This window comes from Tachyglossus aculeatus, chromosome 12 (genome assembly GCF_015852505.1).
Source record: "Tachyglossus aculeatus isolate mTacAcu1 chromosome 12, mTacAcu1.pri, whole genome shotgun sequence".
NCBI classification, from domain to species: domain Eukaryota; kingdom Metazoa; phylum Chordata; class Mammalia; order Monotremata; family Tachyglossidae; genus Tachyglossus; species Tachyglossus aculeatus.
In genome coordinates, this window is record NC_052077.1 from 24159186 (window position 1) to 24183235 (window position 24050).

At 46.8% G+C, this 24050-nt stretch overlaps 1 protein-coding gene across 1 annotated transcript in view; it reads right to left on the reverse strand.

Annotated features, from left to right (window-relative positions):
- DCHS2 (dachsous cadherin-related 2) overlaps positions 1 to 23051 on the reverse strand; it is a 149226-nt gene extending 126175 nt beyond the window's left edge. Inside the window, exon 1 of the mRNA XM_038755050.1 lies at positions 21180 to 23051. Coding sequence (XP_038610978.1) covers positions 21180 to 23051 — 1872 coding nt within the window. The remainder of the gene's footprint in view (positions 1 to 21179) is intronic.
- Between the last annotated feature and the right edge of the window lie 999 nt (positions 23052 to 24050).

Here is a 24050-nt window from a genome sequence, read left to right on the forward strand (position 1 = left end):
TTACAAGGTGATCAGGTTGTCCCACAGGAGGCTCACAGTCTTAATCCCAATTTTACAGATGAGGTAACTGAGGCCCAGAGAAGTTAAGTGACTTGCCCAAAGTCACACAGCTGACAATTGGCAGAGCAGGGATTTGAACCCGTGGCCTCTGACTCCAAAGCCCGTGCTCTTTCCACTGAGCCACGCTGCTTCTCTTATCTCTGCTCCAGCTTTTTGGTGTTTTTGATAGGTCCTGTAATCAGTGGCATTTATTAGTACATTATTTTATTAGGTCATATGTAATATATTACACATTATTAGGGCTTAACACAGTGAGTGCTCCGCAAACAGTAAGCATTCAATAAATACAATTGATTTATTGAGCACATCCTGTGCATAGAGCACTGTTTTAAGTGCTTGGGAAAGTGCAATACACAGAATCATGTTCTGGGTTCACAAGGTGCATAAGGTCTGCCATCACCAGAGTTACAGAGCTCTTGGATTATTTTGTGAAAAGCGGAATCCATGGAATTATAAGACATATACTTCTCCCCTACTCTTTATATATGTCACTTTAGGACACATTAGGAATCTTATATGGTTCAAGTTAAAGACTACATTGATCCACATTTAAATTAAATTAAATTGATCCACATTAAAAACTTGACATCTAAATGTATGCTGTTGATTATGCCGCAATTACATTTTTTTTCTGTGTATTTATAAAACAGGTCATAAAATGAGAGAAAGAAGACATAAATGGGAAAAGTGTGAAGAGAGAGTAATTCTGAGCAGATGAAACTTCGGGTGAGGGAATAGAGCAATATGCTAAAATGGAGGGACTTATGCTACAAATGCTGAAGAGTTGAGATCTCCGAACTAAAAGGAGACCTGGGAACCTCCTCCTCTTTTCCCTTCTCCCCTGAAGATGGTTACCATCTGGTCGAGGCAATCAAGTCCTGTATTTATCATTTAGAGAAAAGGAGAGCGAGAGCCTAAAAATGTTTACCACATTGTCCAAAGGGGAGTTTGAGAAGAGGAAGACTTCTTTGTGACTTTCCATAAGAAGAGTTTCACATATTTGCTCAATTTCCATTAGGTCACAGATGACCTCTCCCTGAGGTCAGCGGCTGATATTCAATGCTCTGTACTTCATGTTAAACTAATCAAAGGCAAGGCAGACTGGTCATGCTTTTAATGCTCAGAGGAACAGGGGGACAGAAGCCACCTGGCAGAAACCAAGACCCAAAAAACAAACCCAAGATGTTTCCATTCTCTTTCCTTAAATAAAACAAACTTTATTATCCAGAACTCCTTTGGTTTTGCTTTAACCCCTTGTCTTATCATTTTTTTTTCATAAGTTACAAAGGTTACATTTCGCGTTTCAAGGGAGAAAAGTTGGTACTTTGAAAGACGAGAAAATACTTAAGAGGGAATCTCAAAACCTGCCCATTTAATTTTCCCTTTCACCACTGCCTATAAACTCTAAAGCAAGGGGTGGCATTTCATCATCTGCCCATACTGGGGTACTGATGTCTCCTGGAGTGGTGAAACAATTTCCAATTACCATTTGAAATGGCAGCTATGGAGATCCACATCTTCACTCCCTCAGCTCCCATTCCTCCCTCCAAAGTCTGACCCTTCAGTTCAGCATGTCTTTCAATTTGGATTGCAGGGAACTAAATCCTATCACCAAGAACATTTGGAACACTTTAGAAAAGTTCCTCTGTGATATGCTGAGTGCTTTTTTTTAACCTGTAATTGCCAATACATCCTTAGTCTTTTCACTCCGGCCTTTAAATTTGCTGGTAGAAAATGCCAAATGGTAATCCCCTTCGCTAATAGAAAAGCACTGTCATAACTAAAATGACACCTGCAACCAGTGAAGTTTACAAGATTTGTAATGCAAAGGGTGGTCACAGTTGAATCCTTCTGCAGGAATCATCATCATCATCAATCGTATTTATTGAGCGCTTACTATGTGCAGAGCACTGTACTAAGTGCTTGGGAAGTACAAATTGGCAACATATAGAGACAGTCCCTACCCAACAGTGGGCTCACAGTCTAAAAGGAATGAGATTAAGGTATGGAGAAGGAATTCATTCAGACTTATTCCATTCTAAGCACTTCTCCAACTTTCAAGGCTGATGACTAAATTGGTTTGGGGAAAGGAGAAAAAGGCATACAATGGAGGCAATCTAATACCGTGCTGCAGGATAGATTAAACTTACATATCACTCCCTTCAAAGCCCTACTGAGAGCTCACCTCCTCCAGGAGGCCTTCCCAGACTGAGCCCCCTCCTTCCTCTCTCCTACTCCCCCTCCCAATCCCCCCGCCTTACTTCCTTCCCCTCCCCACAGCACCTGTATATATGTCTATATGTTTGTACATATTTATTACTCTATTTTACTTGTACATACTTATTCTATTTATTTTATTTTGTTAATGTGTTTTGTTTTGTTGTCTGTCTCCCCCTTCTAGACTGAGCCCACTGTTGGGTAGGGACTGTCTCTATATGTTGTAAACTTGTACTTCCCAAGCACTTAGTACAGTGCTCTGCACACAGTACGTGCTCAATAAATACAACTGAATGAACGAATGCCTCTTTTTTCAAAACAGGAACAATGTGGTTAAGAGTTTAATTCTCCCTGTAGCCCCAAATTACAACCCCTACCCCAGTTTACATGTAATATCAATGTCTTATTCAAGTACATACCCAAAATGGACTCCTTATCACTTGTTAGAAAATTATCATAAATACAGAATACTATTTGGAGAGCTGCAATTGCACAGTATTAGTATACAGAACAAAAAGTACCATATGAAAAAATAATTTATAGCAGAATCAGTTGCTTCTGTCCATCCAAATACAAAAATGCAGCAGTGTCTCCTCCAGGAAAATTCATGAAATTTATCACTTTTTTAAGTGAATCTACTATAATCTAATTTCCCACCCTGTTAAATTGGCATCATTAGAGATTTTGCAATTTGAAATTCTCAGGCAGGTGCAACCAGGATTCCTGTAAGATGAAAGTCTTTGGCATACTGATGCCACAGCCCCAGAGAATTCTCTCCCACAGAGATGGGCCCGATTCTTTCTTTTAGTATCAGGTTCCCTAAAATCTGGTACAATTGCATATTTATTGTCCATAAAATGTGTATTTCAAAGTGACCAAATCAGCATGAAAATTTCGTGAAATGGGATCTTTCCAATTTCAGACACTGTGATACGCAATATTTAGTCAACTTAAACTGGTCTGACTAGTATTAGCTTGTTGCAACGCTTTATAATCCTGCTCTAAGACTGAAACCCTGATTGTCCCAAGATATTTCGTATCCAAGATTTTCATCATGAGTTGTTTCATAAAGAAAGGATTACTGAATAAAAGCAGTACTAGATCCAGACATTCTTGTGCAGTGACTCTTGGTACTTTTTTGCACATGTAAGGTGTTACACAGGTAGTATATAATATCACATTGCCCATCCAGTAGCAAAGGTGGCTTGTTTACATATAGATTATTGAATTTGTGAAGACAGTCACAAACTGTTGTAATGGAGATTTTAAGCTTTTAAACAAAATTCCATAAAATAAAGTTTTCTATACTTGGCCAATTCCCTGTACTCCATTTCCAAATCCTTTACATTGAAGCTTTTGCAGGTTTGATTTTCAGTGGACTCATGCTTGTATCAACTTGCTTTAAGATGATTTACCAAGACTAAATGAGGTACGTTTCAGAAAATTTACACCCGAAAGACTCCTGCTTCCTCAAGGCAGCTTCAGTTTTCACTACAATTAGCAACCTTAGGGCTACGAAGGTAGATGCCTGAAACAAACTGGATGGTCTGAAGCTCATTCACGGAATAAGGTAATATAATTACAAATAGGGAGAGCAGGTGAAAGAACACTTGAGAAGAGGAACTATTCTCTGGAGCAGTAGTTCTGGCTCCTTGTACTTCCTTGCCTCCTGTCTCTTCCACACTACAATCCATACTTCACTGCTGCCCATATCATTTTTCATTGCATAAAAAAAACTAAAAAACACAGTCTATATTTCCCTATTCAAGAACCTCCAGTGCCAAGCTGTGACCCATTACTTCCAACGGTCAGTTTGGTGCTGCACTGCCTGATTCTCCCAGATTGATCAGTTCTCATGCTCAGCCTGCCTTTTAGGATGGCAATTACTTTTAGAAGAACTTTCAAAAAAATCCTCTCAAGAACTGTGGCAGCTGCCATTCTACTTCACCTCAGACCCCATCCTGCTCGCCACAGCAGCAGAGCAGGGGCAATGCAAGCAACCAAAGCCTCCCGACACCTCCAATACCACAGGCAAGCCCCACCACCCAGAAGATACCTGCGGCCACCATTCCCCTCGGCATCAGGCCCCAGCCTGTATTCCACCATGGCAGCCAAGCAGCTATTTTCACTCATTCATTCAATCTTATTTATTGAGCACTTACTGTGTACAGAGCACTGTACTAAGCGCTTGGGAAGTACAAATTGGCAACATATAGAGACAGTCCCTACCCAACAATGGGCTCACAGTCTAGAAGGAGGAGACAGACAACAAAACAAGTAGACAGGTGTCAATACCATCAGAATAAATAGAATTATAGCAATATACACATCATTAATAAAATAGAGAAATAAATACGTACAAATATACACAAGTGCTGTGGGGAGGGGAGGGGGGCGATGGGGAGGGGAGAAGGAGGAAAGGAAAAGGGGGGCTCAGTCTGGGAAGGCCTCCTGGAGGAGGTGAGCTCTCAGTAGGGCTGTGAAGGGAGGAAGAGAGCTAGTTTGGCAGATGCATGGAGGGAGGGCATTCCAGGCCAGAGGTAGGATGTGGGCCAGGGGTCAACAGCAGGACAGGCGAGAACGAGGCACAGAGAGGAGGTTAGCGGCAGAGGATCGGAGTGTGTGGGCTGGGCTGTAGGAGAGAAGGGAGTGAGGTAGGAGGGGTGAGGTGATGGACAGCTTTGAAGCCAAGAATGAGGAGTTTTTGCTTCATTCGAAGCTACTGAACTGTGACAAAGCGGATTGAAGGGATGTGCTATCTGGAGTGTCTGATGAGAGATGATAGCAACAGACGAACCAGGTTGGCATTAAGCAATTAGGGATACAGTAAATTTTTTTAAGAAAAGACATTTCAAAAAGGTTGTAAAGCCACGAGATGAAATTGCATCTATCCACTGCACACTCTGGAAGGAACTGTTTCAATCAACTGTATTCACTGAGTGCTGACTGTGTATACAGCACTGTATTATTAAGCACTTGGGAGAGTACAAAATAGCAGAGATCATAAACATGTTCCCTGCCCATACGGAGTTTACAGTTTTGTGAGGCAGACAAAAATTAAAACAAATTACGGCTATGTACATGAAAGTGGGGAGAATAAAGGGTACAAATCCAAGTACAACTGAGTGTATGACAAGACATCTGGGGATCAGGAACTTGCCCCTTCTTCCCTTTGTACCCCTTTCCCATTTCCTGGCAAATTGAGATCTGTCAGTTGCTTATGAAAGACCCGCTTGGCACCTCTCCCTCTTCCTCTTCCTCCACCCTCCCCCATCCCAGGACCGATGGAGGAGCTGTACCCCCTTTGATCTAGCCCTTTTTCACAGTTGGCAGGTTTGAGACCTGGGGAAAGGGTCTCAAGCTTCCCCTTCTCCCTCTGGACACCACCCCGCCTCCAGCTCTTGCAGTGAGCTGTAGTGATAGTAGTAGTAGTAGCAGTGGTGGTGGCATTTATTAAGTTCCCAGTATTGGGAAGTACAAAGTAATCGAGTGACACAGTTCCTTTCCCACAGTCTTCTAGACTGTGAGCCCACTGTTGGGTAGGGACTGTCTCTATATGTTGCCAACTTGTACTTCCCAAGTGCTTAGTACAGTGCTCTGCACACAGTAAGCGCTCAATAAATATGATTGATTGATTTATAAAGAAGAAGCCATGTGGCTCAGTGGAAAGAGCACAGGCTTGGGAGTCAGAGGTCATGGGTTCTAATCCAGGCTCCACCAAATATCTGCTGTGTGACCTTCTAGACTGTGAGCCCATTGTTGGGAAGGGACCATCTATATGCTGCCAACTTGTACTTCCCAAGCACCTAGTACAGTGCTCTGCACACAGTAAGCGCTCAATAAATACGATTGAATGAATGACCTTGGGCAAGTCACTTAACTTCTCTAAGCCTCAGTTACCCCATCTGGAAAATGGGGATGAAGACAGTGAGCCCCACGTGAGACAACCTGATCACCTTGTATCCCCCCCCCAGCGCTTAGAACAGTGCTTCACACATGGTAAGCGCTTAAAAATGCCATTATTATTATTATTATTATTACTATTATTATTATTATTACAAGCACGTCACAGAAGGGAGAGGGAATCAGGGAAATGAGGGCCTAGTCGGGGAAGGTCTCTTGATGGAGATGTGATTTAATTGTGGCTTTGAAGGTGGGGAAAATGATTGCCTATCAGATATGAAGGAGGAGGGAGTTCAGACGAGAGGCAGGATGTGGGTGAGGGGTCGGCAGAAAGACAGACAAGACTGAGGTACAGTGAGGAGGTGGGCATTACAGGAGCAAAGTGAGGATGTTGAGTTGTAGAAGGAAATCAGTGAAAAACGATATGAGGGGGCAAGGGGATTAAGTGATCTAAAGCCTATGGTACCGAGTTCTGTTTCATGCGGACTGTAGATTGTGAGCTCATTGTAGGCAGGGAACATGTTGGCCAACTCTGTTGTACTGTACTCTCCCAAGCCCTTAATACAGTGAGCTGCCCATAGTAAGTGCTCAAAAAATACCACTGATGATGATGCGGAGGTGAGTGGACAACCACTGGAGGTTCTTGAGGAGTGGGGAAAATTGTAATTTTATGTAAAGCATTACCCATTGTGTTTACATGGTGCGGTCTGTATCATGAAAAAAAAATGGTACCCCTAAGGCCTTGCATTTCTACGTAAAACAGATTAGTAAGCTTCAGATACTCAGTTTTAACTTGCCTTTAAGTTGCCTCTCGTCAGGTCACATGTAACCAGAGTTTAGATTTCAAAGGACATCAAGGACCAATATTACTAGAGTGCTCTGATACCACAGTCCTCACTGAATAGGGTATCTGCATGGGCAGAAGTCATTCATGGGATCTCAGCAACTGCTGCTGCCAGTCTGACTTGGCAGTCACTCCAAATGAATGACCAAGACAGTTCACCTTTCCAGTTTACTAGAATGTCCCAGCTGAGCTGAGGAGACTAATTTTCATTAACCAGCTTACACACGTGCACACACAAATATATTCATCTTTCAATGACTCTAGAAAAACACCTACAAATGTTTTCTATTTGTAGGCTCAGAAAAAAGCACGGTTTATTTATTTATTATTTGGCTTATAATACTTTCCATCTGGTCTCAGGGCACATTGACATACTTTAAAGGTACACATTAAAGGTGTCACAACTCATGACTCGACAGCCTGATTTTTAATCTGAAGGACTTTGTGCTCTGCAAGATGTGTTAAATTACATGTACAAAGACTGTTCACTAGTATTTGCCTCTGTTAAACCTCAAATGAATTATTTACTCCATCTTGGGTCTGAAATAAATTACACTCAGAAAATGTGTTCCCGATCTAGCTTTTTCATATCTCAGTTTAAGGGCAACTGGTGCGCAAGGCTTTTAAAACTTCCCACTTTTGATCAAATCATGCTTTATCATTATCTCCAGGGTCTGATGCCAAATATAGAACAAGTCCTAGTAGAGGAAACAACTGCCACTGCCCCTTCAGAAATCGTAAGTGATTTTTATTTCCCTAATAAATATGAGACTATTTAATTATACAAACCCAAGACACAGAGATGGACTTCTTTAGGGAGAATTTCAGCACATGTCCAGTGGCAGGAGGAGAAGCTATGGCTTTTGCACTTTTACTTAAGGGGGTGGGAAACAACAGCGGCATCTTTGCCTGCCATTAACCCCATCCTCTGCTGATACTACCCAGGTCCTTCACATCCGTAAGCTCCACTCTCTGGTCTCTCTCTCTCTCTCTCCGAACTGATGGAGGAATCAACCTGTTTCCACCCAAGGACCCTTTAATAGTTCCCTAAGACAAAGACAAATCTGTTCCCTTACAAATTAAGACATTATGTATGGGGCACCTGAAGTCAAAACCATAAACCATGTTTTGGCTCAGCTGTGTAGGAAGCACATATATGGACTTTGTTCCAGGCCTGCCTTTTCCATCTTCATAACATCCTTATTCATTTCAATTGCGGGTCAGTTCATCATAGAAGGTCTGAAGAACAGACCAGAAAGACATTCTGACAGGTATGTTCTAGGACTAAACCAAATTAAGAGTCCTGGCTTTGAAATTATTGGATTCTCAAGTAATGTACAGTTTTTTAACAGTGGTGGCGTTTTACATCAAAGAAGCTGATCATTTTTAGTACCAACAGTAAGACACTGGATCAGGAGTCCGTTAAGAAGACAGAGGCTAAATTTTGAACTTGCCAAGTTTAGCAATACTTCTTTTATGTCCTGCCACTCACTGGAGAAAACTACTTGCTATTTAAAGTATGGCCTTGGGCAAATAAAGTGGTCTGGATTTACAAGAAGTAACTAATTAACATTACAATGCCTTTTTAGATCATAAAACCACAAAAGGAGCCTTTTGGCTGGCTGCAGATCAGATTACACATGTATAAATAATCCTTAGTAAATATAGACCTTTTCGTCTTAATTTTATCCTTAATATCAACTACCTATAGTGAAACTAGAATCATAGTCAAATTGCTCTTATACGCTGTTCTAGAAATGAACTCCCTGATCACGTTTGTACTCTTAAAAGAAATGGCTTGTCAGGTTGTTGATTTATTAGTAAACTAAACCGAGCCAACATCACAACTTCAAAGCAAAGTGGAAAAATGGGCCAACAAATGCACCGGGAAGATCAATCAATCTTCCGTTGGCAAACATATTGACTAGATCATCTAATATGGTAGGGGTCTTCCAATTCAACTTCCTTTAATGGGGAAAGATACTTTTTCAACTACTACACTGAAAATCTGTACTCTCAAATTTCTTGCCTTAATGGCCATTTTCACATAATGATTTTAACTAAAACTCTGCAGTTTTAAAGCCTCTGCTTTTTATTGAAATTAATTCCACCAAAAGAAACTTCTTAGTGATTTTTCATCTTTTCAGGGAAGGAATGGAGATAATCCTGTTGCAACACAAAAGGTCTGTGAGGCTGCACTTACTGCCCAAAGTGATGCTGTAGAAGTGGGCTTCTAGGATTGCACCAGGGAAGAAATGCGAAATAAAAAAAATTTTAGAAAATGCAAAATTTCTCTTTGGAATGAAAATGCCCATGTGAATTGATAAACGCTTTCAAGTTGCTCAGACATTAGTTAGGGCTCTTGATATCAGACAGATAATTGCTCTCCCCCACTTCAAAGCCTTACTGAAGGCACATCTTCAGGAAGCCTTCCCTGACTGAGCCCTCCTCTTCTCCCACTCCCTTTTGCACGACTCACACTTGCTCCTTCCTTCATCCTCTCTCCCTTCCCCATGGTACACATGTATATACCTGTAATTTATTTATCCAGTTATTTATGTAATGTCTGTCTCCCCATCTAGACTGTGAGCTCATTTTGTGCAGGGAATGTGTTTGATGTTCTATTGTACTCTCCCAAGTGCTTAGCACAGTGCTTTGCACACATAAGCACTCAATACAAAATTATTATTATTATTGTCATTATTAGTTAATGAATAATAATAATACAGAAGTTCATTCACTAAGTGGCTATTCTGTCTTCTCTAAGAAGTACTTTAAACTGTAAGCTCCCTGAAGGCAGGGATCATGTCTAACCAACTTTATTGTACTGTACTCTCTCAAGTACTTAGTACAGTGTTCTGCACATAATAAATGCTCATTAAATACCATTGACTGATTAACTGGATTGATCTCCTCTGGCTTCTGAGCACCTAGATTTAAAAAATAAAATAAAACCCATGAGTAATTAACCCATAGTGCTGACAACCCTTCGTAGGCTTGAGACTACCTATGGCGCCCATCTTCCTTCCACTCCCCACGTGAAAAAGGGTTTCTCTCTCTCTTTCCCTCCCTTCCTTCACAAAGCAGCATATCCTAGGGAGTAAAGCAAGGGGCAGGGAGTCAGAGGACCTGGGTTCTAATCCCAGCTCTACTATGTACCTACTATGTGACCTTGCTAAGTCACTTAACTTTGCTATGCTTCAGTTCATCTGCAAAATGAGGATTCAGGAATAAATAATAATAACAATAATAATAATCATGGCATTTGTTAAACACTTTCTATACATCAAGCACTGTTCTAAGTGCTGGAATCAGGTTGGACACCGTCCCTGTCCCACAGGGAGCTCACAGTCTTAATCCCTATTTTTACAGATGAGGTAACTGAGGCACGGAGAAGTTAAGCAATTTGCCCAAAGTCACACAGCAGACGCTCCTCCTTAGACTGTGAACCCCATGTGAGACCTGATTTTCTTGTATCTACACCAGTCCTTAGAATGCTTGGCTGACAGGCTCTCTCACAGTGTGAGGGTTATTTTCACACACCAGGAATCTTTGATCAGCAGATACAGTTCCTACTGAATCAATGCTCAATACGCCCATACGCTATTACTGAATGATACACATAGAAGGTGTGAAACTGACTTAGAGAAGTTGGGGAGGTGCAGAGGCGGAGGGAGTCCACAGGGAAGGAGTGGATAGGGAATGAAGGGAATGGGAGGAAGGGGTAGATAGGGATGTCATTAGCTGGCGGGTGGTTGGGGGAAGTGAGTCGATGGGGTGGGGGGGTCGATGGGGAAGGGGTAGACAGGGAGGAAGACAAGGAGAGATTCAGGAGACAAGCTAGTCAACTGCTTGCCTGTTAACTTTAGACTGTGAGCCCACTGTTGGGTAGGGACTGTCTCTATGTGTTGCCAATTTGTACTTCCCAAGCGCTTAGTACAGTGCTCTGCACATAGTAAGCGCTCAATAAATACAATTGATGATGATGATGTTAGTGCCCTGCGATAAACCCTCGTGCTCTGAAATCCTCATATTGGTTATTTCAAAGTTGAGTGCGGAAAACCTTGTGCTCTGTCTTTCACTGCAGAGCACTCTGCTAAATGCTTAAAGGACACAAAGAAAAGGAAAGACGCAATCCTTGCCTTCGAAGAGTTGACAATCTAAGAGTTGCCTTGCTTACCAACGAATTAGATTTTGTTGCACTTTAACCCGCTGTGGAGTCTAAACATTTGATGTCAAGTAAAAATTACATCATGTGGTTTTGCGCATTAGTTTTGTAAGATGAAATGTGAATTTGTGTGGGGGTGTGAGAGGAATCCACATGCCTGTTTGTACAGATACCCCTGGAAGTTCCAGATCTTCGTATAATCATGAAAACCCTACAATCATTCCATCATCTACATTGCTCCAGTTCTCTGGTAAGGAGTTATAAAACTAACACATACATTTTAAAATTTAATTCTCAGAGGTTTTCACAGCTGATAAAAGTACCCCACTCAACAATGACATGTTGCTGAGGGCACATAGCACAGATTACTGTTAATTAATTAATGATGGCATTTGTTAAGCATTTACTATGTGCAGAGCACGCTTCTAAGCGCTGGGGAGGATACAAGGTGATTAATTTGTCCCACGTGGGGCTCAGTCAATCCCCATTTTACAGATGAGGTAACTGAGGCTCACTACTGCACTGTACTAAACACCTGGGTAAGATACAGCAGAGTTAGTAAATACATTCCCCGCACATAAGAAGCTAATTGTACTATTCGTTAATCATTTACTATGTGTCGAGCACTGTACTAAGCACCGGGATATATACAGGGTAATCAAGTCTCACAAGGTTCTCACAGTCTAAATAGGAAGAACAGGTTCTGAACCCCTACTTTGCAGACGAGGGAACTGAGACACAAAGAAGTTAGGTGACTTGCCCAAGGTCACACAGCAGGCACCTGGCAGAGGTGGGATTAGAGCCCTGGTCCTCTGATTCCTAGGCCTGTACTCTTTCCACTAGGCCATGCTGCTTCTCCACTCTGCGCCCCTAACCCCATTCAACAGTTTTGCAATGCCTGCTGCTGGTCACGGGGGAGACTGAGGAAAAGAACTGGATGGCTCTGCACAAACTAGCAGTCCTTCTGGAAAGTCAACCCAACTACATGCCCTACTTGTGGGGTAGTGCCCACTTCCCTTGCCCCTAAACACAAGTTCTACCTAAGTTAGCAGCTCAGGACATTCCTCTCTCCATTAGACATTGATCTCTCCACTACTGGAGAGGCAGGAGCGTCTCCCAGCAAACCCAACTTAGGAGTAAATTTTTGTCCTTAAAAAAAAAAAAAAAAAGACACCTGGAACTGTGCCTCTGGTCTCATCCCAGGACTACACCTGGAGAACCTCTACCTTGCAGTGACAAATCCACCATGGGCATGGATCTATTCCTAAATGCAAACAATCCAGGCCCAGCCGGGAGTGTCTGTCTTTTCAGCCACACTTGCGCATATGCCCTTACCACCCAAACTATCAACTATCAAACTATCAAAAAAATACAGGGCAGACATATATAATCATAATAATAATGGCATTTATTAAGCGCTTACTATGTGCAAAGCATTGTTCTAAGCGCTGGGGAGGTTACAGGGTGATCAGATTGTCCCATGTGGGGCTCACAGTCTTAATCCTCATTTTACAGATGAGGGAACTGAGGCCCAGAGAAGTTGAGTGACTTGCCCAAAGCACACAGCTGACAATTGACAGAGACAGGATTTGAACACATGACCTCTGACTCCAAAGCCCGTGCTCTTTCCACTGAGCCACGCCGCTTCCCAAATGCTTGAATGTATGAACACAGCATTCCCCAGTTATAATGCACTTCTTTAGGGCTCTTTCACCAGACCACTAATGAAATTCCCTGCAGCAATCCTTAGAACACTAGCTAACTTTTAGATGACATGGTTAATAATATTTGACTTAAAACACTGCCTTTTAGGCATTTACGCTGACTTTAATTAAAGACTGTTTTAAATTTGCATAACAAATGGCAAATCTGCTCTGCCTAGATAATGAAGGATTTTAGTCTTTCAGTATAATGTGGGGTTTTTTGGTAAAAACGATGCAAAAAGTAACACTGTGAAAATAAAGTGCTTAGAAATGTACACATAAAAATTATATATTAAAATCATTCTTAAATTACTGATATTTTATCCGGGCTTAAATCAAGTTACAGTGCACAAGGGTAAAAACAAAATTATAGTTAATTTCACTGATTTAAAAAAAATTGAAAGCAACACCAGAAGCGAACATGAAATGTAGACATTTAAAGTATTTCAAGTTCAAATAAGTTTAACAGCAAATGAATAATCACTTACACAGTAAAGTACTTCCATTTGTCTATATTATAAAAAATTAGTAAGGAAAAGTAAAGATGTATTTGTTCTTTGTCTACTGTATATTTCACCTTTTTATCCCCTCTTTGTGGTAAGACAGAAAAAGTCATGGGAAGTAGAACAGACATAAAAATGACAAATTGAAAACACTGTAAAAAAAAAAAAATGAAAGAATCTCACAGGTCATTGCCCAAGTTTAAGGGTCTTCCAGGGCTGTTAATTGGTGCATTTGTTTACGCTTTCCAAAACAAAACTGATTTTGCACTTCTTCAGGACTTGAAATAATTTACACTTCAAAGAACAGTAAATTAGAACAAACACTTACGACTACTCTTCCATCTTCCTCATAGTTTGGTGAATGTAAACACAAATCCTTAAGTAGTCAAGGCCAATATTTATGTAAATAAGTTGTTTTGAATTCCAAAACGCACAAGGCAAGATAAATTGAGAACAATAGTCTTTCCATATTCACTTCAAGTGATGATTTACTTGACCAAACAATTGAAACCGAAGAAACCTAAAGAAAACAATTTAATCCCTAGTTTCAAGAATATATCCTTAATTATGGCTAAGGTTGCCCTCACAAGAGAAATGAGACAATTACTTGGACACACAAGCCAAACATCCTGCTACTGAAGAAAAACGCTGATAATTCATAAATACATAGTAGACCAAGTTAGAGCAATGACCCACCTAGCCTAGAACGCTGTCTTCAACAATAGCTCGGTAGAAGACTTTAGAAAAGCATCCAAAATGGGGGTTAAGACTGTGAGCCCTATGTAGGTCAGGGACCGTGTCCAAACTGATTATCTTATATCTACCCCAGTGCTTAGTGTAGGGCGTGGCATGTAGTAAGTGCTTAAAATATACCATAAAAAAAGGTTTCCACAACTCTAAGTTTTGCTTCTCAAGGAGCCACATTACAGTAGTCTTTATTTTTCAAGTTGAGAGAGACAGAACACCTTGGATTAAAAAAAAAAATGGCTCAATAAGTTTCAGGTACAGTATACATCTCTCTCGGATGCATGAATATAAGTATTAAAGACATTGCAGTATCCTGTCCCAAGTATTTCCATAACATCATCTGTTATTTGCACCTTAGAAAATCCCAAGACCTGGAAAATTGATTCTGTATTTCAGCTCACGACCCACAAAAGTAGAGAGTCAGGCAGAGCAGGGCAGGGGGAGGTGCTTGTGGGGTAGGTATACATCGGTATCTATACCTTAATTGTTAGATAAGAGCTGCATTACTAAAATATTTAAAATGAGAAACCTTAGTCCTTCTCAAGATCAGGTATTCAAAAGGAAAAAGAGAGATATGGAATCTAGCCAAAATCTAGTCACTGCCTGAATACTCTGAAGAACTATAAAACTCTAGAATACCCATGTCTGCTCACAAGTAATTTTTTAAAAATCAGATTCAGTTGAAAAGAATGGAAGAGCATAAATTCAAACATACTTTTAAAACTACAAGCTAAATCTGACACCAGAAAACTCCAAAATAGATCAACCCCACGTCTCTGGCCTACCTTTCCATCAACTTAGTCAGGGAATGTGGACTTGTGGAGTCAACTTTTCAGAGGTAGAGGAAAAGGCTCTTCACTGTTTAGCATTTATAGAGCAAAAAAACCAGCTCCAGATTGTTCCCCTTCGTCTCAAGGGAACTCGGGGGCTTAGCTCCACCCAGAACCATTCCTTATATGAGTTCAGCCCCTTTGCTTTCTGGAAAATCAATCCATCAATCAATGGTATTTATTGAGCACTTACTGTGTACACAGCACTGTACTAAAAGTGCTTGGGAAACTGTAATGCAATAGAGTTAGAAGATGTACTCCCAGGCCACAAGGACCTAACATTCTTTCAAGTAAAGTAGTTTTTCCTCTCCTTTCCCACAGTTCCTTTGCCAGTCTTCAACAGGACCATTAAGGTGCTTTGAAGAACTTCCATCAAAGACTGAAACTAGTAGAGCATTTTCATTCATTCATTCGCACAATCATATTTATTGAGTGCTTACTGTGAGCAGAGCACTGTACTAAGCGCTTGGGAAGTACAAGTTGGCAACATATAGAGACGGTCCCTACCCAACAACGGTCTCACAGTCTAGAAGGGGGAGACAGACAGCAAAACAAAACGTGTGGACAGTTGTCAAGTCATCAGAATAAATAGAAATAAAGCTAGATGCACATCATTAATAGAATAGTAAATATGTACAAGTAAAATAGAGTAATAAATCTGTACAAACGTATATACAGGTGCTGTGGGGAGGTGACAGAGGTAGGGCGGGGGGATGGAGAGGAGGAGAGGAAAAAGGGGGTTCAGTCTGGGAAGGCTCCCTGGAGGAGGTGAGCTCTCAGTAGGGCTTTGAAGGGAGGAAGAGAGCTAGCTTGGCGGATGTGCGGAGGGAGGGCATTCCAGGCCAGGGGGATGACGTGGGCCAGGAGTCGATGGCGGGACAGGTGAGAACGAGGCACAGTGAGGAGGTTAGCGGCAGAGGAGCGGAGGGTGCAGGCTGGGCTGGAGAAGGAGAGAAGGGAGGTGAGGTAGGAGGGGGCGAGGTGATGGACAGCCTGAAGCCCAGAGTGAGGAGTTTTTGCTTGATGTGTAGGTTGACTGTCAGCCATTGGAGATTTTTGAGGAGGAGAGTAACAAGCCCAGAGCGTTTCTGCACAAAGATGATCCGGGCAGCAGCGTGAAGTATAGACTGAAGTGGGGAGAGACAGGAGGATGGAAGATCAGAGAGGAGTCTGATGCAGTCATCCAGTCAGGATAGGATGAGAGACTGAACCAGCAAGGTAGCGGTTTGGATGGAGAGGAAAGGGCGGATCTTGGCGATGTTGCAGAGGTGAGACCGGCAGGTTTTGGTGACGGATTGGACGTGAGCGGTGAACAAGAGAGTGGAGTTTAGGATGACACCAAGGTTGCGGGCTTGTGAGACGGGAAGGATGGTAGTGCCATCTAAACTGACGGGAAAGTCAGGGAGAGGGCAGGGTTTGGGAGGGAAGATAAGGAGTTCAATCTTGAACATACTGAGTTATATATGGCGGGTAGACATCCAGATGGAGATGTCCTGAAGGCAGGAGGAGACCTGAGCCTGAAGGGAGGGAGAGAGAGCAGGAGCAGAGATGTAGATTTGGGTGTCATCAGTGTAGAGATGATAGTTGAAGCTATGGGAGAGACTGAGTTCACCAAGGGAGTGAGTGTAGATAGAGAACAGAAGGGGACCAAGAACTGACCCTTGAGGAACCCCTACAGGTAAGGGGATGGGAGGGGGAGGAGGAGCCCGCAAAGGAAACTGAGAATGAACGGCTGGAGAGATGAGGAGAACCAGGAGAGGATGGAGTCTGGGGGCGTTGTGGGAGGTGGGCGGGTGTGTGTGTGTGTGTGTGTGTGTGTGTGTCTGTCTGTCTGTGTGTCTGTGTCTGTGTGTACGTACGCATGTTTATGGGTGTGTATTTGGTGTTCCTACATACGTACATTCTCAGTTGTAATTATACTACTCTAACGCCAAGTTATTCACTATACCTCGATCACATCTATCTTGCTACTGACCCCTTGTCCATGTCCTCTCTCTGGCCTGGAATTTCCTCCTCCTTCTTATATAACAAACCACCACTCTCTCTACCCTCAAAACCTTATTGAAATCATATCACCCTACTCCCTCACTCTTCTCGGTCGCCTAGGCACTTGGATCCACACACTTTAAGCACTTGATAGTCACCCCATCCTCAGTCCCACAGCACTTAACGTCCATAACCATAATTCATTTTAATGTCTGTTTCCCCTTCTAGGCTTTTTTTTCCTTGTGGGCAGGGAACATATCTACCCCTCCAAATGCTTAGTATAGTGATTTGCACATACTACGTACTCAATAAGCACCACTGATTGACTGGTTTTCTTAAACCGAGATTCTTCAAGAAAGAATTCCTGCATTACACGAGAACTATATACTTAATCAACATTTTAAAAAATTTACATCCCCGTTTTCCAATCTTTTCAGACTCCTCGTTTAGATCAAATTTCCTTGTAGTACTTGTAGTTCTTGCTTGTGTCCCACAGCCCATTCATGGTGCACCATCATTTTCTTCTGACAAGGCGTCACACTAAATTCATTCATTCAATCGTATTTATTGAGCGCTTACTGCGTGCAGAATACTGTACTAAGCGCTTGGGAAATACAAGTCCCAAATGGGTTCACATGGTCAGAAGAACATTCCCGAATTTCCTAGGGGCATCCTCTCCCAAGTGTGTAGTGAAGAGACGGGTTCTGGTAGAATAAATTTCGTTGTTTTCCTAATGAAAAGAAAGCACTACCAAAAAGATGGTCGGTCCCTTTTTTCCACTTTGCCAACTGTTACACCCTGGCTGAGTCTTGTATGTCAGGCAAGGCACGTTTCTGCACAAAACCCTCTAACTTCTGCTTATAAAGTCCACATAAAATTGTTTGTGGACTATAGTTTGGCCTGAGAGGAAGCTTTTGTTGACAGCATGTTTCTTCCTAATCATCCTGGAAATAAACACCGGAAATTATCAAGCACCTACAATTTCTTTTATGACTGGCATTCAGCAAACACCAGCAAAAACGTAAAAACACTGGGGATTTCTTCTTCCCACGGAAGCAAGTTTTGCCAATGTGAAATGCTGGAAACAACTTCAACTCTCCAAGTTCCTGATCTAGCTGATGCTATCAAGAAATCAAAAACTGCAAAGAAGCCTTTCTTGGTTATCATGCGGCATAACATAATGGTAAAATTCCACGATAATTCAGAGGGAAATATTTTCAGAAACAAAACGAGGCACATGTTTGGGAGATGCCAGGGAGTTGACGGTACTCTCAATTTGCTTTCTTGAAGCAGCACATCTCACAACCATCAGACTGTGATTGGGGTTACAGCTACACAGTCCAGAGATCCCGATTAACCAATCAACACCGGTCCTTACTGAATGCCTACTGTGGGCAGAGAACTGCACCACATGCAGTACACCAAGGCACAATTTGATAAAGTTGGCAGAAGTGAACTCTGCCCGTAAGGAGATTACAGTACACCGTCAGTGAATAAGGTCTCTGCCCCCCCGCCAGTCTACCCTCCTCTCTTCCATCACTGAGAACATGTTAAGGCACCTCTTTATTCAAATTACTTTGACATAATTTTTAAAAATCTGGACATCCATTTATTTTGAGTAGAATTTTAGATATTTTAAAAATGTTCCAATGTTAAAACTTGAGTAACCTTGTCAATTTAAATTTGTTTTGATTTTAGGTATGCACTCCTCATGCTAAATGCTGTCCTGATGTGTTGTACTCTCCCAAATGTTAGTACAGTGCTTTGCACACAGTAAGCGCTCAGTAAATACGACTGAATGAATGAACGATGATGATGAAGTCGCCCATCATAAAGATGAATGAGCCTCAATCCAGTCACAAAGATTTAGGGGCCCAAAACCTTTGCAAAGGAAGATTTGCCTTTTAATGCTTCCGCTAGTCTTTCTGCTGGGGTACAAAGTACAGCAAGTGAGTAGGAGGTCAGACCTGTAGTACAATCAAGTGCACACTAGAATTTTCCAGACAAACTAATTTATGGCCAAAATATCCAACCTCCTGCCAAAGCTATTCGAAAACACCCCGGGCAAGGAAGAATCGGTTCCAGTGATCTAGAGTCGTTAAGTCAGTTGGGGTTAAACTAGGATGGCTTTATGAAAGAGGCAGGACTTTAGTAGAGTTTGGAAAGAGTAAAGGTCATGATTTGGCTACGGGGAAAGAGGGGCAAGGCATTCCAGGAAGGAAAAACTGGCATTAAGTGACACTCCTCAATCAGTAGTACGCTATAAATTCACTGTTGGCAGAGGATGCGTCTACCAACTCTGTTGTACTGTATTCTCCACAAGCACTCAATAAATACCACTGAGGATATTACACACCTCTGCCCAAATCGTCTTCTCAAGTCACCATTTGGCACAAGCTCCCCACTCCCTCAATCCTCCATTGGTGACCCTCATCACTCGGTGTATAGCTCTCCCCTTCCTCAAACCTGCAATGGTTCCCCTCATGACTTGGTGCATGTTTCTTCACTCTCTTAAACCTGCGATGACTACTTACTGATAAGCAGACGGTCTGTAGCACAGGCTTCAAAGTTAACCACCATCTCTTTCCATCTTATGTACTATCTCTTTCTTCATCAGCTGCTCTCCAGTTGACACACTTTACTCCTTCCCAGCTCACCTTCTAACTGAACCTGTACCTCACTCTCAACTCTCCCACACCAAGCCCTTGCACTCGCTCTTGTCCTGCCTGGAACTCCCTCCTCCTTCTACCTAAAACGTATAATGAAAAGATGAATTGTGGGGGAAAAAAATGAAGCTCGTTACGGGCAGGGAACAAGCTTGTTAATTGTGCTGTACGGTATTCTCCCAGGTGCATAATAATGTGCTTTGCACACAGTAAGCTTTCAATAAATACCACTGATTGATCGATTGAAAAAATGGCAGAGGACAGTGAGAACGGCAGAGCATATCACTTGAGCACAGGCCCCTGCCAGTTCCACACCCAGACTGTACCAATGGGAAGAGGAGAAACAAAAAAATGGAGGGACTGGAGTTGCAGGGGTGCGTCTGTGTGTGTGCGCGCACGGGGAGGCAGAAGGCAGCAGTACATGAGTTAGTGGCCTGCTAGGGGTGGTACTTGAGGTGAAATTTTTGGACAGCAGCGACTCAGCTTCTGAAATAAAGGTTAGGAAACTTCTGACGTTGACTGGGGCTGGAAAAAAAAGCCGCACTGCAAAATTTCACACCAGAAGAAGTGCCATTAAGGAAATGGGACATGGGCTTCCCGGGCCTCAACAACCGCTACCATCAGCACAGTCTTGCAGTCATGGTCCTTGTCCTCCTCCCCCACCCCTCCATCACCTCCCTCTCCTCCTCCCTCCATTCCTCCCCCTCTCCATTTCTCCTCCTCCCCCCTCCATCTGCTCCCTCTCTTCCTCCCCCCTCCATCTTCTCCCTCCCCCTCCTCCCCCTCCATCTCCCCCCTCCATCTCCTCCTCCCCCCTCCATCTCCTCCATCTCCATTCCTCCTCCCCCATCTCCTCCATCTCCATTCCTCCTCCCCCATCTCCTCCATCTCCATTCCTCCTCCCCCATCTCCTCCATCTCCATTCCTCCTCCCCATCTCCTCCATCTCCATTCCTCCTCCCCCTCCATCTCCTCCATCTCCATTCCTCCTCCCCCTCCATCTCCTTTCCTTCTCCTCCCCCCTCCATCTCCTCCATCTCCATTCCTCCTCCTCCTCCCCTCTCCTCCATCTCCATCCCTCCTCTCCTCCATCTCCATCCCTCCTCTCCTCCATCTCCATCCCTCCTCCTCCCCACTCCACCACCTCTTCCTCCCCCTCCATCTCCTCCCTCCCCCTCCATCTCCCCCCTCCCCCTCCATCTCCCCCCTCCATCTTCTCCATCTCCATTCCTCGTCCTCCCCCTCCATCTCCACTCCTCCTCCCCCCTCCATCTTCATTCCTCCCCCTCCATCTCCATTCCTCCTCCTTCCCCCTCCACCTCCTCCATCTCCATTCCTCCTCCTTCCCCCTCCACCTCCTCCATCTCCATTCCTCCTCCTTCTCCTCCCCCTCCACCCCTCCCCCTCCATCTCCATCCCTCCCCCTCCACCCCTCCCCCTCCATCTCCATCCCTCCCCCTCCATCTCCATCCCTCCCCCTCCATCTTCTCTCTCTCCCCCCATCACCCCCCCCCGCCCCCCGGTCCCCCCGGTGCCCGTCGGGGGGGTCCGACCTGGAGGAAGCAGTGTCCGGGCGGGGCGTGCTCGGGCAGGGAGGCGGCGTAGCGGCGGCGCTGGAAGCGGGGCTCGTTGTCGTTGACGTCCCGCAGGGCCACGCGGACGCGGCAGGTGGCGGACAGCGGCGGCTCGCCCAGGTCCCGGGCCACCACCCACAGCTCCACCAGCGGCTGCGCCTCGCGGTCCAGGGCCCGCGTGGTGCGGACCAGCCCGCTGGACGGCTCGATGGCGAAGGGCACGGAGACGTCGGGGCCGGAGGGGCCGGAGGGGCCCGGGCCCGGCAACAGGGCGTAGCGCAGGCTCGCCTGGGCCGTGCCCGGCTGGTCGGCGTCCGTGGCCCGCAGGCGCAGCACGGCGGTGCCCGGGGCGGCCGCCTCGGACACGGCGGCGCCGTAGGCGGCCCGGCCGAAGCGCGGCGGCTGGTCGTTGAGGTCGGTCACCCGCAGGGCCAGGCGCCGCCGGGCGCGCAGCGGCGGCACCCCGCCGTCCGTGGCCACCAGCCGCAGCTCGTAGCGGTCGCGGCGCTCGCGGTCCAGGGGCGCGGCCACGCGGAGGAAGAAGACGCCGGGGCCGGCGCCGGGCCACAGGGCGAAGGCGCCGCCGCCGCCCTCCAGGGCCAGCCGGCCGGGGCCCCCGCCGGCGCCCTCGTCCGCGTCCGCCACCGACACCCGCGCCACGTAGTCCCCCGGCCGCGCCCCCTCCGACACCCGCGCCCCGCCGCCCTCGGTGAGGAAGAGCAGGCGGATGGCGGGCCGGTTGTCGTTCACGTCCAGCACGGCCACCGCCACGGCCGCGCCGGCCGCCTCGGGCGGGGCGCCGCCGTCCCGGGCCTCCACCAGCAGCCGGTGGCGGGCGCGGGCCTCCCGGTCCAGCGGCCTCCGCAGCCGCACCAGGCCGCTGCGCGCCCCCACCGAGAAGAAGGGCCCGGCGGGGCCCGGCCGCAGCCGGTAGCGCACGCGCCCGTTGGGGCCCCGGTCGCGGTCGGTGGCGCGCACCCGGCACACGGCCGTGCCCGGCGGGGCGTCCTCCCGCACGGCGGCCAGGTAGTGGCCGCGCTCGAACACGGGCGGGTTGTCGTTCTCGTCCAGGACGCGCACGTGCACCCGCAGCCTCCCGCTGCGGCGGGGGCGGCCCCCGTCCCACGCCTCGATCAGCAGCCGGTGCCCCGCCGCCGCCTCGCGGTCCAGCCCCCGCGCCAGCACCAGCTCCAGCGGCTCCGGACCCGCGTAGCGCAGCCGGAACGGCGAGGGATCGAGTCCGGGGGCGTTGCCGGGCAACCGGAGGGGGGCGTTGCCGGGCGACGGGAGGGTGGCGTTGCCGGGCAACCGGAAGGTGGCGTTGCCGGGCGACCGGAGGGGGCCGTCGCCGGGCGACAGGAGGGCGTAGCCCTGCGTGGAGAAGAGCCCCGCGTCCGGGTCCCTGGCGGCGGGCAGGCGGAAGGCCGTGCCCGGCGGGCAGCCCTCCGACACCCGCAGCGCCACGGCGGGCCGCGGGAAGCGGGGCGGGTGGTCGTTCACGTCCTTCACGGCGATGGCCACCCGCACCACGGCGCCCCGCCGGGTGGCCGCGGCGAAGGCGTAGCGGGCCCGCCGCTCGCGGTCCAGCCGCCGCGCCGTGCGGATCAGCCCCGTGCCCGCCTCCACCCGCAGGTCGGGCGGCGCCTCCGACAGCAGGAACCCGCCCGCCGCCCAACGGCGCCCCGGCGGCAGCCCGGCCCCGATGGCCCCCACCAACGTGCCCGCCGGCAGCCCCTCGTCCACCGCCAGGCGCAGCCGGTACACGCGGCCCCACGCCCCCGGCCCGCCCGCCACCCACCCCCAAACCAGCAGGACCAGCATCGCCTCGCTCCGGGCCCAAGGCTGGCTCATCGTCCCGGGAGCCCCTTCCCGCCCTGTCGGGGAGAGGATTCGCGGCCGACCGAGCGGTTCAAATCAAAAACCCCCCAAACCCCACTCGTTTCGCGCTCCGCCGGCTTCGCAAGATGCGCGGGTCGCTAATGGCAACCGGCGCAAGGGTGGCTCATCGGACCGGGAGCATCTTCCCCTTCGCGGCCGACCGAGCAGTACAAATTAAAAAAAAAAACCCAAACCCCACTCGTTTCGCGCTCCGCCGGCTTCGCAAGATGCGCGGGTCGCTAATGGCAACCGGCGCAAGGGTGGCTCATCGGCCCGGGAGCATCTTCCCCTTCGCGGCCGACCGAGCAGTTCAAATTAAAAAAAAAAAAACCCAAACCCCACTCGTTTCTCGCGAAGCAAGATGCGCGGGTCGCTAATGGCAACCGGCGCAAGGGTGGCTCATCGGACCGGGAGCCTCTTCCCCTTCGCGGCCGACCGAGCAGTACAAATTAAAAAAAAAACCCAAACCCCACTCGTTTCTCGCTCCGCCGGCTTCGCAAGTTGCGCGGGTCTCTAATGGCAACCGGCGCAAGGGTGGCTCATCAGCCCGGGACCCGCTTCCCCTTCGCGGCCGACCGAGCAGTTCAAATTAAAAAAAAAACCCCAAACCCCACTCGTTTCGCGCTCCGCCGGCTTCGCAAGATGCGCGGGTCGCTAATGGCAACCGGCGCAAGGGTGGTTCATCGGCCCGGGACCCGCTTCCCCTTCGCGGCCGACCGAGCAGTTCAAATTAAAAAAAAAACCCCAAACCCCACTCGTTTCGCGCTCCGCCGTCTTCGCAAGATGCGCGGGTCGCTAATGGCAACCGGCGCAAGGGTGGCTCATCGGCCCGGGAGCATCTTCCCCTTCGCGGCCGACCGAGCAGTTCAAATAAAAAAAAAAACCCCAAACCCCACTCGTTTCTCGATCCGCCGGCTTCGCAAGATGCGCGGGTCGCTAATGGCAACCGGCGCAAGGGTGGCTCATCGGCCC